Genomic DNA, 19555 nt, shown 5'->3' with positions numbered 1-19555 from the left:
AAGACAGAGAAAGAACATTTTGTGTCACCTTTCTCTAAGGCCTTAAGCCTTTCACCCATGATCACCCACAGCAGCAGGCCTGGCTGTCATCAAAAGTGGTCTAATTAAGTTATCAGACAACCTGAACATCTCCTGTGACCCATAGGGACCTGGTTATTGGAGGTTTGTGGAGGTGGCTCTGGGTTAAGCCAGAAAGGAAGAGAAATCAATTACAGAGAATGTGGGCTGTGGCAGGGTGAGGTGATCTGAATGAGCAGGGGAGGAGGTTCTGGGGGAGGTGGAGATGGGTGTAGAACAGCCGTCCTGATTGCACTAAGAAGGTCAGTGAGCAGGGTTCCCTGGACAGGGGAGCCCAAGGACACCTTGGGCTACAGCTCTGCCTTGCTCTGCTCCTGAGTGGGTCTGAAAACAAAAACAGATACCAAGGTCAGGAGAGCTTAGCCGAAAGATCCTCTGACCACCTGCTCTTGTTTTGCTGTCAGGTTCTTTTCCCTGTCCAGCTTAGTGGGTTTGCAAATAACACTGTACAGAAAGCTGACCCAGAGAAGCTCCTGTGCGTCCAGGACTCTATTTCCTGGGCTGCCGTGGGTAGCCAGAAAACACTTAAAATCACAGGAGAACAACTGTATGTCTTTTTCCTCCTCTTGAAAACTAATTAGCTAAAAAAATCCAGAAAGGGGCAAGGTAAATCTTTAAAAACATTCACAACCAATTGGTGGGTTCTGATGGCAAAGAAGTGGCTATGCATCCCCATACCATTTGAGAAAGCCTCTCCCAGGCACATCTGGGCTCCTGACTGTTGCAGGATAATGGGAGTTGCTGAGGCAGCTATGGCATGTGGATCCCTGGGGATTTGAATCAAATACAGGATTCAGCAAACTTTTTCTGTAAAGGGCCTGATAGTAAAGTTTAGGTTTTATGGGCCAAAAGGCAAAAATGAAAATATTATGTAAGTACTTTATGTACTTATAAAACAATTTCCACAATTTTTTATTGACCAAATTCAAAGTGTAATAATTGAGTATTTTTTTTTGTAAATAGGTCTAATACTGAGAAGAGAATTTTTAGTGGGGGACAACATTTTGCTTTACTTAGATCTAATGTTAGTGTTTCCTGTCTTAGCTCATGAGCTGGATTTGGCCTTTGGGTTAATATGTAGTTTGCTGACCCTTAATCCATACAGGCTCTACCTATTTGCCTATTGACTAGATAATTGATATTTCTTGCATATTGCTGTCCTGTAAATTGATGTTGCTATAATCAAATAAAACAAACTAATTTTAAATAATTATTGTATTTAAATATCCCTTTGTCTTTATGGATTATCTCAATCAACAGATACCATCATATGGGGAGGAGGATGGTATTTTTTTTTTTTTTTTTAAAGAAAGAGAGCAGTTTTATTATTAAATAATCCTTCAACCAGAATGTGTTGCCCGTAACAGATAATCGCTAAGAGATTGCAAAAACAGAAAGAAATCTCATCCTTTTACATAAATAAGCAGATAAAACCCATCACATACTTCATGTCAAGATAAACTATTACTAGTCTTTAAGGAGGAGGACTTGAACACGCCATTGGTCCTACGTCATTTATCCTAGATTCACCTGGTAATTTGGATGTTCATCTGTGTTAGCTAATTGGCTTTATACAGAGGAAAAACTAACTTGTTATATCTTGATAAAAGGAAGTAATTTTGCAACTTAGAGCAAGGCTCCCCTTAAAGTTAGGCTCCTGTCCTGCCACAGAGACTGGGAGATAAGTGTGCTATCTTCCCTGATGTTTACATTTCTGTTTCTGAGTCCTTGTAGTTTTCAAATGGAATTATGCGTGTTTCAGAGGGAGAAAAATGTACTTAATAATTAGAAGTTTTCTAAGGTGAATGCTCTCAGAAAAATGGAGGGAAAAAAGTGTCTTTTGTTATTTTCAAAAGAGAGAAGTAAGCCTCTTATTTTAAGTCTTGATTTGTCCTTACAATCGGTAGTCTGTGGTCCTAAATCTTTTGTCCTCCAAATTTTTGTGAATTTTCTAATATACAGGGAGGATGGTATTTATTGATATCAGCAGTGGATCATCACACAAAAAACAAATTATGTTCAGAACTGCTGCCCTTGGATTTACGTTAGTCTGTGGGAATCTCAAGCTAGTAACAAAGGGAAACCCACATTTATTACACGCACCACTGGTCTCTTGGGAAGTACCTATTTGAAAACCAGATGATGACCATGATGACGATGACTACAACAACCTGGGCAGAACATCAACTAAGGAATAACTGCATCACAGGCTTACGTTAACCCTTTTGTGTCCTTGGGGACGAGGCCAGCGTGCTCACTCAGCAGAGGCTCAGGAAGCTACAGAAGTGAACTCTGCTCTCATCCTAAAGAGTGGAGGTACTGGGGACTTGGCCCTTTAAAACTCATTGAGGAGCAGGCAAGGGAGATGGGCTGACTGAGGAACAGAGGAAACACGCGCGAAGCAGGCCTCTCCTGAGGCCAGAGTGTGCTGGGCGCTGTCACGCATATCACCTCATTTTATTTCTTCTGAATTAGGACATTCTCCAGGCTGGTCATAGCTAGGTGCTTTCCCCATTCAGGCACTCTGCTTACCAGGGCACAGTGCAGGTGGGGAAGGGCTCAGAAGCCTCCTACACAGTGGATTTTTATTGCTCACTTCTCTGATTCACTAGGCTAGTGTCTGATAATCCTTCATTGGTGGTTGCTTTAAAAATATATTTACTTTTAGAACAGGGCCTCAGAATCTTTTTCAACTTTCAGTTTCAGGGGAGTATGTGCAGATTTTTATGTAGGTAGTCTGCATGTCATGGGGTTTGGTGTACAAATAATTCCATCATCTGGGTAATAAGCATAGTACCCAATAGATATTTTTTCTGATCCTCTCTCTCCTCCCTCAAGTAGGCCCCAGTGTCTGTTGTTCCCTTCCTAGAATCCATGTGTTCTCATTGTTTAGCTCTTACTTATAAGAGAGAACATGCGGTATTTGGTTTTCTGTTCCTGTGTTAGTTTGCTTAGAATATTGGCCTCCAGCTCTATCCATGTTGCTGCAAAGGGCATGATCTTGTTCTTTTATACAGCTGTGTAGTATTCTCAGAATTTTGAAAATTGCCATCCATAGAATACTTTGACAGTCATCAGTGCCATTTGCCATGCTTTTTTTATTTATTTTTATTTTATTATTTTATTTTTTTTCCTGAGTGCGCTCAAATGTCCCCATGGGAAGAAAGCACCCCTGCGTTGAAGCTGCCAAACTAGAAATGATTGGAGACTTAAGTTGTGTTAAGTATGAATTACATGATTTTATTGTCTGGGATTAAGGGACAGCCGAAATAAGAAAAATAGATATTGTTTCCACGAAAGCGAATTTATCCTTTAGAGACATGTCTGAGAAACATTTACTCTTAAAAGAAAACTCCTTTCCTGAAAAGTGTGTTCCTAAATTCTGAGAAATCAGTGTCCATGAACAGGAGTTAGGAAAGAGCAGACAGGATCTATATGTTTCTTTTGCAGCTTTGGGTTTGCAAAGCTGTGTCAGAAGTTCTTACTTCCTCAGGTTCTTTGCCTCTAGTTGGGGAGAATTGAGACCAGGTCACTTAAAGTGCTTTGCCTTCTGTCTTACGGTCTGGACAAAAAAATACTGTGAGAACAATATAAGCACACTATGCAAAACTACGAGAATGATATGAGCACACTCCCACTAAATTATATATTTTCTATAAAAAATTGAATAAGTTTACCACATTATAACATTTATTTTAAGTCTGTATTTAAAATGAACATATATTTCAAGAAAGATCCGAATAAACATAAACATCCAGGTATAACTGATTACATTTAACGCTAATCTCCCTCTGTGAAGTAGCCCAGGAATCCTTTTAGTGTTGTGTTTGTTTCACAATCCAGCAGGGCAATATGGCTCATGTATTCACTGTTGTCCACAAGCTCTTTGTATTATTATTTTTTATTTTTATTTATTTTATTTTATTATTATTATTTTTTGAAACGGAGTCTCACTCTGTTGCCCAGGCTGGAGTGCAGTGGTGCAATCTCGGCTCACTGCAAACTCTGCCTCCCAGGTTCAAGCGATTCCCCTGCCTCAGCCTCCTGAGTAGAGGGGATTACAGGTGCCTGCCACCATGCCTGGCTAATTTTTTCTTTTTTGTATTTTTAGTAGAGACGGGGTTTCACTGTATTAGACGGGATGGTCTCAATCTCCTGACCTGATGATCCACCCGCCTCGGCCTCCCAAAGTGCATGAATTACAGGCATGAGCCACTGCGCCAGGCTGATTATTTTTATTTTTATAAAAGGCAGGTGGTCTTCATGGTCTTGATTATTCTGTTCCCTCTGCATGCCCTTTGCCAACTGCCTAGCTAGCCACCCATCATCTTTAAAAGCCCATTTTAAAAACCACCTCTTTTTCTTAGCTTGCTTTCCCTTATTTAACTCTTCCTTTAACCCTCGCATCACAGACTAGTCAGATTAAATCATTCCTTCTTTACTTTTAAGAATAATTGCTTTTTTCTTTGTATATCATTCATTCTGCTTGCATTTTAATTTATTCCTTTTGCTTTCTCTTTCTCACCCTTTCTGCACCCCCATCACCTCATCTCAACACACACACACCCCTTCACTTGAAATATCATGAGCTTTCCAGTTTCATCCATGTCCCCTACAAAGGACATGAACTCATCATTTTTTATGGCTGCATAGTATTCCATGGTGTATCATCATTCTCAGTAAACTATCGCAAGGACAAAAAAACAAACACCACATGTTCTCACTCATAGGTGGGAATTGAACAATGAGAACTCATGGACACAGGAAGGGGAACATCACACTCCGGGGACTGTTGTGGGTTGGGGGAAGGGGGGAGGGACAGCATTAGGAGATATACCTAATGCTAAATGACGAGTTAATGGGTGCAGCAAACCAACATGGCACATGGATACATATGTAACAAACCTGCACATTGTGCACATGTACCCTAAAACCTAAAGTATAATAACAAAATAAAAAAGAAATATCATGAGCTTATGTGAAATGATTCAGTATCACTCACCTATAGCTTTTGTCCTAATATCTATGCATTTTGAATACATTCCTTTGATTTAATTTTATTGTTCCCTCCATACATTCAATTTCTATGCTAATCTGTTTTCAAACATTTTGCATTGTTCTCTGTAATTAATTTACATCAAATACAGTGCTTAGCTTTACTCATCAAAGTGTTGTAATCTGTCTACTATTTTTTCTTTTAACAGCTGGGTCTCTGAATCATATAACTGAAGAGGGCTAAAATTCTTTATGGACTGGAACTTACTTTTGTACATATAGGCATATTTTAAAAACTCATACGGGTATATTTTTTAAAAAACAAGACAGTTTGTAAAATAGATAAAATAGTTTTCTTATCTTACAGGTGTAATTGCAATTGCTGAGTCCCCAAATGTCATTCTGTGCATCTAACTTTCATGGATCCCAGGCATACTTAGGTAGCCCATAGTGTCCTATTTCTTGGCCATCCTGGTGAGTGGATAAACTGCTACAGGGGCTACTGGCATAAAAGATTAGAAGGTCTTTCATTAACAACACAGATTGCATTTAAAAGATTTCTCCAAAGTCAGAGAGAGTAACTCAAGCTCACTAAAAAATGTGATCGTTTCAAGAAAATGAGAAGTCATCTTATGCTCAGCATGGGCCTGAACAGGAGCTACTTGGCATGGTTATGAGGGAATCGCCGTATCTTCCTGATTGGGCCTCCTTCCTGATCTTTTTCTTTGGGCAACAAAAGCCTTGCCAGGCAATAACTAGCTTTATTGATGCATGAGTTATTCTGTCCTTTGGAACAGATGCTGTATCACAGGAGACCATCATTCAAACAGCAATTTTAAATACTTGAATCACACCACAGAATCATAAATTATTAACATGACTCCACATTGTGATTCTGAAATGTAAAGACGAGAGAAAAACGCAGAACCGGAGAGTGATTTAAGTGGAGAAATGCCAAAGTTACTCAAACAAAAAAGGAGCATCCAGTTATGAGAAAGAGATCACTAAATGAAAAATCAAACGTTACTCTGTTGGATTTTTCCGCCCTACTTACAGAATCACACTTTCAAAACTCAGCCCCACGAAAGAATTTCTTTCAATTGTGTGGATGTTTATGTTATCTTGAATGTCACTAGAAGAAAATACAGACAAATAAGATATTTACATCAGCTCTACTCATGTAACCTTCCAACATTTAGTTTAACTGGCATGATGTGGTCTTTAGCTGAGGTAATGTATTAATATAATTAGTTGTTTAGAAGATGATCAGCTCAAAGTTTGGAGAAAAAATTGTCTCTAATTTATCTTTAGTATGTTCTTACAAATGGAATTGCAGACATTCAGTGTCTTTTTTTTTTTTTTTTTAAGACAGGGTCCCTTGCTCTGTCACCCAGGCTGCAGTGCAGTGGTGCCATCACAATTCACTGTAGCCTCAACCTCCCAGGCTCCAGCGATCCTGCCACCTCAGCCTCTGGAATAGCTGGGACTGCAGGTGTGCACCACCATGCCCAGCTAATTTTTGTATTTTTTGTAAAGTCAGGGTTTCACCATGTTGCCCAGGCTGGTCTCAAACCCTTGTGCTTAAGTGATCCGCCTGCCTTGGCTTCCCAAAGTGCTGGATTAGAGCCATTGGCCACTGTGTGTGGCCCACCTTTTTCTTCAGAAGATTTTCTTAAATAATTTCACCCTAATGTAACAAACACTTAAGCTGACCTTTCACCTCCTGTCTAACTTCTCTGTTCATCTTAGTTGGGCCTTCTCCTCATGTCAATCCCCTTCTTACAGTTAGTTTCCTTCTGCCTATTCTCCTTTGGTCTCAGAACGGTTTTATCGTTGATCTTTCCTTTCCTGAATGAAAGGATGAGGAAAGTCTCATTTTCTGTTTGTGTTCCTCATTTCCCCTATCAACCTTCCTTGTTAGGTCTGATCTAATATGGAGAAGTAAATGTGGAAGTAACAGCTGTAGAAGTAGTGTAGTAAACAGCTTGGAACAATTTGAGAAATTCTGAAAGATTTTCATATTTTCCTCTTTCTCTCCTCCCTCCCTGCTTAGCTCCTTCCTCTCTCCTTAGCTCCTTAGACTCCTTCCCCATCTCTTCCTTTTGGATCTGTCCGTATTCTTACAATTTCACTATTGGAAATAATTGCCATTATATGCTACCTTTTCTCTTCCTTTTTCAAAATACAAATACCTTGGGAAAAGGCAAACACAGCCTGTTATTAACTCTTTAATATGAATGTGTTTGTTAGATAGTTTCTTTGTGCCCAGGGCAGCACAGCAATTCTAGAAAGAAGAGGAGAGGATGCTGGAATACAGGGGGTGTTGTGTATGTTTGTGGGGGGCAGTAATTAAAGCACTAAATAGTGAAAAAATGAGCAACTTTTTGATTTTGCTACGTGCTGCTTTTGTGAACAATACTCTTATTGAGGGGTCTTTCAATTTCCTCAAACTGATATTGACTGGCCTGCAGGTAAAATCAAGGACCTCACTTCTGGCCTCCCTATCTTTGCTAACCCAGAGCAATACATTTGGAGGATGTAGACTGCACAATGCATATTAAAGGCCCAGATGGCCGTTGGGCAAGACAGATACTGAGTAAAGAGTTGGTAGTCAGTCAAGGAAAAAACTTACAGTAAAACTTTTTGGAGAGAATGAATCTTGTGAACATCTGGAAGGTACTTAATACCTGTGTTGGATATTAACCTAGAGAGAAACAAAATGAGAGTGAGTGAAAATGAAGCTGGCTGTTTAAACAGTTGTTAGAGCATGAACTTTCCAAAATAAAAATATCAATTTTGAACCATCAGAGAAATCTACGAGAAAAGCCCATATATACCTGAATTAGGCTCATGTTTTCTATTTTAAGGTTCATTCCAGGGTCTTAAATCCAGTGATTCCTCACAGAAAAGAAACTTACACTTCAGTCACAAAGGGATTAGGATGCCACAGTATACATTAAAAAAAATAAAGATTGGTAAGTTAATCTGACCCTAAAGCAACTTCCAACTAGTAACAAAATTTTCTTAAAATTTCCCCTATTTCCAACCTCATCATACTTGTTGGAAAACTCCTTTCTCCACTCCAAGCAATTCTCTTGGGATTAGAGCATGAGATTCCATGCCCTATGACCCTAGAGTATGTATGTGACCTAAGCTGGGCCAATCAGACTCTCTCCCGGGAACTGGTTAGAGGTTGGTTAGAGCTTCTGCTGTCATTACCATTAAGAGATGGTTATAAATTTCTATAGCTGAACATTTCAGACCTACTGTGGATCCTTCCCAAGGTCTGGTTGTATTGGCCTGGCTTTCGCAGGAAGCAGAGCCTGAGAAGAAGGCTAGCTGTGGGTAATATAGTTGATAGCATGATTTCAGAGCATTCAGGACAGGGAGTGAAACTGGGAAGGAGGTGAAGCTAAGCAATACTACCACTACTGGTGATTAGTTCCTAATCCCAAGGACTTGAGTTAGGATATTTAAAAAATTGGTCCTCAGAACTGTTGATATGAGTGAGGGAGAGTAGTGAGGGAAGGATGTGTCCATAGACTCCTAGTTCCTGTTGGTAAAAGGTGACCCTATGGTGTTAATTCCCTACTTATGGCTCGCACATTTGTGAGCACCCAGCGAGTTCCTGATGGGCATCTCTCACAGTGGTGCCCAAGAAACCCCAGAGTAGGAAGTGAGAGGTGTGCAAGGCTAGGCTGGGTGTCGTCCAGTTGCAGTTGAATGAAGCTGGATGAAATTTGGGTGGAACTGGCTGCCACAACAATGGTGAGGGTTTTTAGAGGCACATACGAATTACTGGACACATTGTTCTTTGTCATTTCTCTCACACCTGTGAGTTATTTGAAATCCTTCTACTACCATTTCCCTTTTCTGTATGTGACTTACTTAAGCTGGAGGTGGTGATAGTTGCATGCAACCTAAAGAACCCTCACTGATATATTCATCATTGTGAAGGACCACATGTCCTTTTGAGGTTATGACTCAAGAGGTTATGACTCAAGAAGATTTGGTGCCTTGTTCTCTGCTTCTGTATTTAGAGAGGAAGCGAATGCAGTCCATGGGTTCTCAGTGATGGTTCTCAGATTTTTTTTTCTTTTTTCCTCTCTTGATTCCCTAATGTCCACATAGAAGCTGTCTTGGGCAATTCTTCTTTTAATTACTTCAACAGCCCTTTAGTTGGTCTCCCTTTGCTTTTTATCCAGGAAAAGAGGTTCTTTTTTGAAGGATTGTTGTGTTGTTAATGCGCTTAAAAATTATACACAGAAAAATAAACTCTTTTCAGTGTAGAGGTCTATGGGGTAAGACAAATACATATAGCATGTAACCATGAGCACAATATAGACATAGAACAGTGCCATCACTTTCTAAATTCCCTTGTGTTTTCCCTTTGCAGTTCATCTCTTCACTGCTTCATATCCCTAGCAACCACTGATCAGTTTTCTGTTTCTATAATTTTGCCTTTTCCAAAATGTTATATCAGTGGAATCATTTGTGATGTCCCCCACTAGAGCCCAAAGATGCTCTCCACACCACACAGCCACTGCCAGGGCAGTGGGGAGGGGTGGTGTCAGTGATTCAGGACTGTCTTTTCTATCTCTTCAGTGCCTCTTTCAGCGATACGAAGTTAAAACCAGGTACTGTGAGTGCTCACCTGATTTTTGGTTCTCATGACGGTGTTTTTTTTCTGTGTAGAGAGCTGTTAATTTGGTATCTTTGCATGGCAGGCAATTGGTGGAGCTTTCTATTCCACCTGTTGCTCTGCTGTATCATCTAGAATGCAACTTTTGGGTCTGGCTTCTTTCACTTAGCCTAACTCTCTATTTCTCTTTCTTCTTTCACAGCAAAGCTTCTAGAAAGAGTTGTCTGTACATGCTTTCTTCATTTTCTCATATCCCATTGATCTTCAACCTGCTCCAATCTATTTCATCCTATAACTCATAATTGAAACTGTGATTGTCATGCTAAAGTCTACAAACTCACTAACTAAATGTAACAAACACTTTAAACAGTCACTTTATTAGGCCTCTCTGGATCATTTAGTATTTTTTTCCAGACTCTCTTGTCTATTGGTTTCTGTCATTTTGCGCTCTTTTGTTTTTGCTCCTTCTCCTGCTATTCCTTTTTAGCATTCTTTGTTGATTCCTTTTCCTCTATTTGTACTCTGGGTCTTTTGTTTCTCTTTTCTATAGTCTCACTACATAGATCTTGCTTCCTGTGATTTTAAATAGTATCAATATTGTGACTCCTAGATTCATACTTGCTCTCTGACTTCACTAGTCTACTGCTAATTAAAGCTTACTTTGCATATCCTCCTGAATGTGTCATTGACATAGACAACTGAACTTGTTCCCCCCATTATCATCTCCACCAAATGGCTTCTTCTCAATTATTCTCCATAGATAGAATTGCCATCCATCAATTTTAATTTGACAGTTAAAGTTGGCTTGGCTTCTTCTTTCTCAAGTTCCGATATCCAGCCCATCTCAAAGTCCTCTTAGATTCCATTTCTAAAATGTGTCTTGACTCTGTGCAATTTTGCCTATCTCCACTGACGCCATTCCCAAAAGACCCTCTGAATGTCTGCAATATTATCATCCTTTTCTTTTGCAATCCATTCTCCACACAGCACTCTGGGCATTCTTTTCAAAAATGTAAATCAGATTGTTTTACTCCTTTGCTGCTAAGGCTTTAGTTCTTTCCCATAAAACTTAGAGTAAAATTTATACTTCTTACTGCCTACTCTTGCACCTTTATCTTATGCTATTTCCCCAGTGTGTTTTAGCCCCTGTGGCTTTCTCTCAGTTCCTCAGCTATATTAAGTTCTTTCCTTTCTCCAGATACTTGCATGTACTTTCTCTAGAAGGCTAACCATCCATTCTTCACCTGTCCAACTTCAGCTCACCCTTCAGAGTTTAGTTACACATGTCATTTCTTCAGAAAGGAGCTCCATATATGCTAATCTAAATTAGGGCCCCTGATTTATTCTCAATATAACTGCATCCGTTTTAGCACTCCTCAAAACTCTGAGCCATACATTATTTTGTGTTATTTATCCAATGTCTGCCTCTTCAACCGGATTGTGAATCATATGAGGGCAAGATTCATGTTTTTCCTGAAAACCCAATGTTGTCACAGTAGTTGACGCATATAATGTGCCCAATGTTTGCCAAGCTCTTTATGTCAGGTAATATGCTATGTGTTGTCAAGAGATGAACTCACAAGGAATTATTCACTGCCTATGTTTATTACAGCTTACTCATTCAACATTATATGGGTAGCAACTTCCCCATCTCTCTTAGTGAATGAATAAGTTTCATATAATTGAAAGAATGAAGAATTCATGATTGCTCAATAATAAAGTTACAAGTGCATCATTTAACATCAATTGCACGAGCTTCCATAGCCACTGTACTTATGGAATATCTATAGATATCTGCAGATGCACATTGAGATCTTTGGTCTTTATAGGAAAGAAAACACACTGCCAATAATAGCTAAAATTATTCCAGTAGTGCTGAGTTTAAGGCACTTAAAGAGATCTAGTGACCATCTAGTGAGACGGATTATTGGTGATAATTTTGTAGCTGAGACTCTCTATAACCCCAAGATAATACAGGAAATGGAGTTCGGATGAACATTCAGTTTTCAATTCATTTTTCCCCTCTGATCAATAAATTCATGTCTGATGGAGGCTGGAAGTGGGTAATCAGCTAGGAACTGTATGTCTGAATGGGTTTGCTTTTGTCAAATGACTGTTTGCTGCAAAATTATTTTGATTCACTCAACCGTGGTTTATCTTCAAAAAACAGTTGAAGGCCTGAGGGTAAAATGTCAGTGAATTTAAGTTCTGCAAATGGGTCTTTTAAAGAAAGGTAACTGACTCAGAGTTTTCCCTCTCTACAGCCAGTTTTACATTCTAAGCTGGGATTAGCATCTTTCATGCCTGATTGTCCTTAATCTTTAGGTTGTAATAATGAAAGTGAGCTTCTCTCCCATCAGGATAAACTTAGTGGGATCCTGTAATTGCTGGGAACCATTCTCACATATTCTGCCATAGGATAATATGCTTGCCTTTCATAAACAGGTGACCCTGAGGCTCTGAGTCTCATTGTCCTAAACACCATTAATGCTTTTATTAAGCTTCAGTAGTGTTGATGGGCTCTTATTTGTTCCCTAGTTAACAGGGTCTGTGTTTGCTTGTGTTGTACTGGACTATGTGCCATCCTTCCAATAAAATCTCTATTTTATCCAATGAGGAAGCCAGAGACAGTGTGCTGGTTTCAGGGAGTTTGTGAGTGAGTTAAGACTAGCACAGGTGAAGCACTCAGAATGGACTAGTGGCAAACTGTATGCTACTGATTGTGAATGCCTTATGAGTTCAGAGAAGGGGCTGGAGGAACAATATGGGCTGGAGTACCCAAGAAGAACTGCTTATAGGAAGAGGAAAAAGTCAGATATTTTAGAAAGTATAGAGCCTTCTGGCCTAAACTAAGAGTAGCAAATGTGCATATCTGGACCACAAGAGGTGGACGAAAGGATGGGAAGCAGAGAAAAATAAAATTAATAGGCAGGGAGGAGGCAGGATTCCAGAAACTTTAAAGCTAGGCAAAGAAGCATGGGAAAGAAGCGTGGGCTTGATGGGCAAGCATTAGAAGCCACTTTATGGGGCTGCAAGGGGAAGCAAGAAGACTTGAGGGTTCCCTGAGCAGAGCTGGCCCATGTTTTCACCAGCCCATCACCTCAGGACTTCACAGCAGTAATGAGAGCAACTGATGGTGGTTGAGAACCAACTGTGGAAGTGAATACTTAACCTACTGGAGTAAGAAAACTAAGCCAGGAAAAAAGACAATACATCCCTTCTTATCACAGGTCAACCAAGAATACATTTTTTTTTTTTTTTTACCTCTATTCCACACCAAATCTACCATGATATGGAATGATCAATTCTGAGACTGTGTGAAACAGCTCTTTCTTAGTCTAGGACTTAAGGCAGCCACAGAGTTCATGCTATGGCTTGAGTAGATCATTGAGATGCTTTAGGCAAATTGATTAAGCGAGAGGATGCTACCAGTTGTGTGTCCAGTTTATCCTTTTTGCCAAAGCTCATTTCCTAGTAACCAAGGCTGAGGGTTTGAAGTTGAACTCTTTTCTCTACCTACTAATTGGTTTCCTATGATGTAGGATTTGTTTGCTTTTAAGCCATTTGATTCTTTTATTCTTTTACATTTTTAATTACATTTTTAAAGTCTCTTGCATAAAGTTGAAGTTGACTCCTTCCTCCTGACCATTCTGAGAGAAGTTAGGGCAATGATGGATAAGACTAGGAAGAGTGGGCTGAGCTTAATTACATACAGTTGATTCTCATTATCCACAGCAGTATGTTCTAAAAGTCACCTCAAACACGGAATTAGTGAATCACTGGCCCCATGGGAAATTCGGGGTTAGATTCCTATAAGCCTTTGGTGGCAACATTTTTGTCATGGCTTGATCAATATAAAACCTTGTTTTATATATATTTCTATTTAAAGACACCTTATTTAATATTTCTTGTTGATTCATTAACACAACTCATGTTCTGGAGTATATAACTCATGTCTGAAGGAAGCTTATCTAACACATATATTTTCGGCCATTTTAAACAATGACAGCACCAAGTAAAAGCACAAACATGGGGATAAAAGGCCCTAGATAGACCATGCAAAGGACACTTGCTTTTCAGCATGACAGCTGAGACAAGGTGACAGAATGCAGAGTCATTCAACTTCAGTTGGGAACCCATGTCAAGACACTCAAATTTTTGTCTTTCTGCACAAGCACATGTCCAAGAATAATGCAAAAGTGTTTCACGTATTGATGTTGGGTTGCAAATACATTTTATCAAGTAGATTAATTAGCAAATACAGAATCTGCAAATAATGAGGATCAACTGTGTATGAAAAGACTCCCTACTTTATGAGGCTTGCTAATATTGATATTTCTATTAATTACAAATCCTTCTTAACTGGGAGTTTGTGTATCTATATACAACATGATAAAAGATGCTAACGTATGCTTTCTGAATCATTAAATAAACATTGGGCTAGGTATAGTATCACAGAATCGTGGAGTTAGATGGCAGAGCATGTAAGAAGGTGTATGAAAAAGGTCTTCAACTTAAGGTTTAGAGACCTTGGGTTCCAGTGGTCTCTCTAGCTACTGGATTACACCAAACAGTTCACTTATCTTTTCAGAGTCTCGGTTTCTCTCTGTAAAATGATTTTGTGTAAGAAATTATGTGAGACAGTAGGAAAGCATGGTGTCTTGCCTTTTCAATCTCATATTTTCAAAACCAGAACTATTTAACTCTCATGTTTAACTGGAACTCTTTGTCTCAGTCTCCATGGAAACCAAACTCCTTAGTAATCAGGGGAAATTTAAGGAGCTCGAGGGTAACATTTCCTAGAGGAGAGGTCAGTCCTATCGGCTTGGCTGCAGATTCTGTTCAGACCTAGCATCCTAGATTTGCAATCAGCCTCTGTTTTTGAGCAGGGCATGTAGCATAGCTTCAAAGGTAATAGCTCTGGTGCCAGATGGTCCAGTTTCAAGTCCTCCTGGCCTTAGCATTTCTTAAGATGTGTAGCCTTAGGGGTTAGTTGAAGTCCCCAGGGCTCAGATCTCTTACATTTTACACAGGGAAATAAGATTTACCTTTTAGGAAAACTTAGCCCCATGTCCAGGAATTGTTACTGCTGTGGTCATGCTCCAGCCTTATATTCCAGTTGTCATATCTGAGACTCTGATTTCCTCGATCCACTAGGACCTGGGTCATGTCTTACATCTCCCTAGTTCTCTTGGGTGCTGAAATGCTGTTTACTTGTCTGAGTCCCTGTGGGACTTACATGACACTTCAGTAGGCTGGTCTGTTACCTTCTACCTGAGGCTCCTTGAGCTTTGCTAAGAATATTGGAAGTCACAGTGGACTCTCCCAGATTCCTCCTGCCCTGGTTCTCTAATTGCCTTCTGCTTCCTTCTGATAAACCTGCCTGGATCAACCTTTTTACCTGTCTGACTCTGTTTAGCCTCTGGCTCCTGGCTTTTCTGATCAGGATCATACTATCACTTAGAGGTTCGTTGAAGTCAAGGAAAACTACTACCTAGAGTCGATAAATTAAAGGTGACTTACACATTTTTTTTTTTTACAAAAAGACAAGTGATCCAAATTTGTTGAGTTTTTCTATGACAAATGGCTGTCAGAAATAATGGTACAAAGCAGATATTTTCTAATTAGACACACTTGATTTGTCTTTTTAAGTGAAAGATGATATATTAACGAGGAGGAAGCCAACAGGATTTGAAAAAAAAAATCTGTGCTATGGGTAAAGCATTGGGAAAAATGTATGGAAATTGTTAATTTATTGCTGAAAGTGATGTATGTCATTATGTATGAAAGCTCTCATAGTATATATTTTAAACATAAGGAAATGCAATTTTCTAACCAGTTTGTTTTTCATGGAGTTTTGAATTCTTTCATTAAAAATATAAAAAAATACAATATTTTCCAGGTAGTTTCCAGGTACTAGTAAAATTCAACTTGTGTATTTTTTTCCCTAACGTCAGCCAGAACATCTGACTGATGTTAGAGAAAAAATATACTAGCTGAATTTTACAACAATATTTGCATAAAAGGGGTATAAACACTAAGTATGATGACTCAGCGAGTATATGTATGGAGCTGTTCTTCCATTGCATCTATCTATTTCAGTGAAGTTTTGTTCTCAGCTTTGACAGCCATTAAAATCTAATTACAATGACCTCTTAAACTAAGGATAAAAAAAAGAAGCGTCTTCCATGAAAATGCTTTCTCAAAATATAGTTATTATATTTAGTGAGAGCAAAACAGGATTTTGTGCTATGTGAAATGGTATATAATAAGAGAAGATGAAAATGTCGGAGCATATTATTCATCTTGATTTCATTCTTTAAAATATTATTTTTGTGTATGTGTGGTAATACACGCAAGACTGCAGTCATATGTGTATCTACTGTATCAATAAACTTATTTGGAAACATATGCTTTGTTTTGTTTGTGTGTTTGTTTGCTGATGGGATGAGGAATCAAGATCATACCATCCAGGGCATAGTATACTTTGCTTGGGAAAAGAAGCCTGTGATTCTGAAGAGCTGCCAGGTGGAAATGGTAATATGTGCTGTTCTGTTCTGGAAAGTTGATACAGGATTCATAATAATAATGGTCAACATTTATTGAACACTTCCTATGTACCAGGTACCGCACCAAGCACTTACTATTGATTATTTAATGTATTCCTCTCCACTACCTTAGGAGACAGGTACCTTACCATCCTTGTATTAGAGTTGAGGATGCTCAGCTGAGAGAAGGCCAGTCGCTTTCTCAAAGCCACATAAGGAGAAGCAGAGCTAGAGGTTGAATTTAGATCTTTCTTAATGTAAAGTGTGGGTGCTTATTGTTGTCTTACCTTAAAGACAGATTCTAATTCATTATGAGAGTTGCCCAAGAAGAAATGGATTGTGCTGCTAAGCATGTGGTTCCTTATCTCTGCAACCATACAGTTACTATGTCCAAGTAACTGCATGGAAAGGTTTAATCCTGAGGAGGGCCTTGGACTCCGCAACCTCTAAGATGCCTTCCAACTTAGAAACTGAGCATTTCTGTAGAAACAGTATTTCCAGAAATACAAACACTTTGTTTACGAATGAAATGCTACAATGGTCAAATATGTTTAGGGAATGCTGGGTTAATAAGGTTAATTAAGTAGCTTCTTTCCTGCAGGATTCTCAGAGCCTTTACCATGATATTATTCATTATAAATTTCCAAGAGAAGGAAATTGTATGCTGGCTTTCTCCAAACATACTGACTTTGGACTCCCACTTCATTGTGTAGTATATCCTGAGTTTGGTGTTTCCTAGTTCAACCTTGGAAGCTCTGCTAAAAGCTAAAGCATTTATGCCAACTTCTTTTACTGTAGACTAATTCTTCAAAAAGGCTATTACTATTAGGACTTGGTTGGTAAACTCTCTCTTAGGAAGAGTATTCCATCAGCCAGCACACTCCATTCTTCTACCATGATGTACATCAGAAAGTTCACAATACACAAAATCAGAACTGTATTGGTGAAAGGGCAGACTATGTCCAGTGAACTGTGGTTTACTCTCCACCACCAAGTTTGCATATTTTCGGATGGACCTCTTAGATTATAACTAGGGGAGGTAAAGCAAGGGACTCTGTGTAACTACGCTAGGGTTGTAAATGATATCAGTCACAAGGTCACTTTCCTACCCCTAGTCCAACAATTAACTTCTACATATAACCAGATTAAGGTAAAAAGAATCATGGCAAACTAAGTCAAAAGGGAACTAAGGAGAAATCTTTGAGAAAATAGGCCTGACTTGAATGTAAAAAAATAAATAAGTTTGTGATGGGCTACTGTGTAGCTGTCACTATTGATGCTGTTTGTGCTTTTAACTTGGAGCTAGCTATAGGATACCTCTGTGGCTAAGGCAGAGCTCAGTGTAGCCAATGTCATAGTTGGAGTTTTCCCTGAGACACAGTGGTAGAAGAAATGTCACATTCCAGGTTTCTGGGAACCAGTTACACAATTCTTAACCTCTCATGCACATTGGGCATGAAAATAGTGTGGAGAGTTAAATTCGGGGAGAGACTTTGTGAGAAGGGTTTCTGGAGAAAGCTGTAGATTTTTCCCTTCCTGTACCATAGGAAGGGTGGGGGCCGCTGGCTCCTTCACTTAGGTTGAAAGAGGGACTTTAAAAAGACCATGTGGAAAGTTTCATAGCTGCCCCCTCTAGCTTGGGGAACACAATGACCATTGTCTGAATTTGGGCTGAGTGAGAGGCTGGCTAAAGTGGCAATAGACCAGAACACTGCTAACTGAAAAGGAACTGCACTCCTAGGAACTGGTTACAGAGGTCACAAGTCTGACCCAGATTTTTCTTCTAAGAAAAAAAGACTTGAAAATAAGCTAGCCTTATTATTTGTGTAGCACATACCTGACAAAGGTATTTCATATGATCTCATTTGACTTTACAATAGGCTTCTAAGGTGAGCATAATTATGATTACCATTTTACTGATAAGAGAGGCAAGGCTTACAGAGAGTAACTGACCTGCTCAAAATTTCTAGATCTGAGCCAGAAATAATAATGGTTAATACTCACCTATTTCATTGCCATAAGCTAGACACCATTGTAAATGCCTTACCTGTATTAAAGTCATTTAATCCTGCCCATAACCCTATGATGAAGGTACTATTATAAACTCTATTTTATAGATAAGAAAACCGAGGCTTAGAGAGTTCAAATTATTAGATCTTGTCTGATAGAAAGTAGAACCGATGGAACCTGAACCCAGGCACTCTGGCTCCCCTGCCTCTTGGTGATGTTGCTTCCATCATACTGCATTGGCTGTATAAGAACTTTTAAAACCTAAAAATATCTCTAGGTGAGATTCGCAGCAAAGAGAGTTGCCAAGCAGCAAACTTTTGAGACCTTCTTGGTTGCTGGTGTTAGAATAACTTTAATCAAACTACCAATTTGTGGCAAGCAATTACTTTTAAATTACATAAGGGAGTTGCAAAGGAGTTAATATTTTAAACAGTTTGCACACCCTTCCCACAACTCATTTGTAACATTAATTATTTAGGAAGCGATTTCTTAGGTACACTTCAACTTAGCCCAAGAAGATGGTCACACATTCCAAGTGTCAAACATATTAATAAGGTGTCAATATTGTGCTCTGAGCCCTGGGCACATTGACGTTGGCTTCATCCACATTCTACATCTCTCTAGCTGTGCTGTGTTGGAATGCAGGATGAACTGGGTTGGAGTCTGACATTCCTGGCTTCAGTTCTTGATTCTATCAACTATGTAATCTCTGAGCTTCAAAGACCTCATCTGTAGATTGGGAAAAATGCATACCTCACTGTTTTAGAAGATTGGAAGGTAACTTGTGTGAACGGAATGCTTAGTTCAGAGTCTGCCATCTAGCAGATGCTCAGTAAGCTCAGTGTCCCTGGGCCTTCTTCCCCAGTATAATTTCTTAATCCCATTTTGTAAGTTTGGGGAATTCAGTTAGCATTTCTGAACCTCAAGCTTCTTATCTGTAAAATGGAGCCACCAGTAAATATTTCACAGGTCTTTTGTAAGACTAGTTAATTAATACAAAGTAACAGTGCTTTCTGCATTGCGATTTCTGTTACTCATGCCCATATCATCCAGCAATGCCTTAATACAGCTAGCAGTGCTTGCATTTCTTCATTGCTTTTAACTTTCAAAATGTTCCCACACCCAGTTTCATCTTGCCCCTTCCTTCCTCTTCTCTCTTTACAATAACCTTTTGTTAAGAAATGAGGCAGTTATGTTTTTCTCCATTTTCCTTGAGGCCCAGTGTATTAGTCCCTTCTCATGCTGCTATGAAGAAATGCCTGAGGTTGGGTAACTTATAAAA

At 39.2% G+C, this 19555-nt stretch overlaps 1 protein-coding gene across 3 annotated transcripts in view; it reads right to left on the bottom strand.

The window, feature by feature from the left end:
• Nucleotides 1-19555, bottom strand: part of FSHR (follicle stimulating hormone receptor) — a 199876-nt gene that overhangs the window by 20876 nt on the left and 159445 nt on the right. For 2 of the 3 annotated variants that reach the window (XM_055242919.2, XM_055242921.2), the window contains exons 5-6: nucleotides 7706-7777; nucleotides 6128-6205 (exon numbers count right to left, since the gene is read on the bottom strand). In XM_055242919.2, coding sequence (XP_055098894.1) covers nucleotides 6128-6205; nucleotides 7706-7777 — 150 coding nt within the window. The remainder of the gene's footprint in view (nucleotides 1-6127; nucleotides 6206-7705; nucleotides 7778-19555) is intronic. The other variant, XM_055242920.2, reaches the window with a different exon arrangement.

The sequence above is a fragment of the Symphalangus syndactylus genome, chromosome 14 (assembly GCF_028878055.3).
Source record: "Symphalangus syndactylus isolate Jambi chromosome 14, NHGRI_mSymSyn1-v2.1_pri, whole genome shotgun sequence".
Classification (NCBI taxonomy): Eukaryota; Metazoa; Chordata; class Mammalia; order Primates; family Hylobatidae; genus Symphalangus; species Symphalangus syndactylus.
The sequence above is the reverse complement of the archived record's forward strand: the minus strand, read 5'-3'. Positions and strand labels throughout refer to the sequence as shown.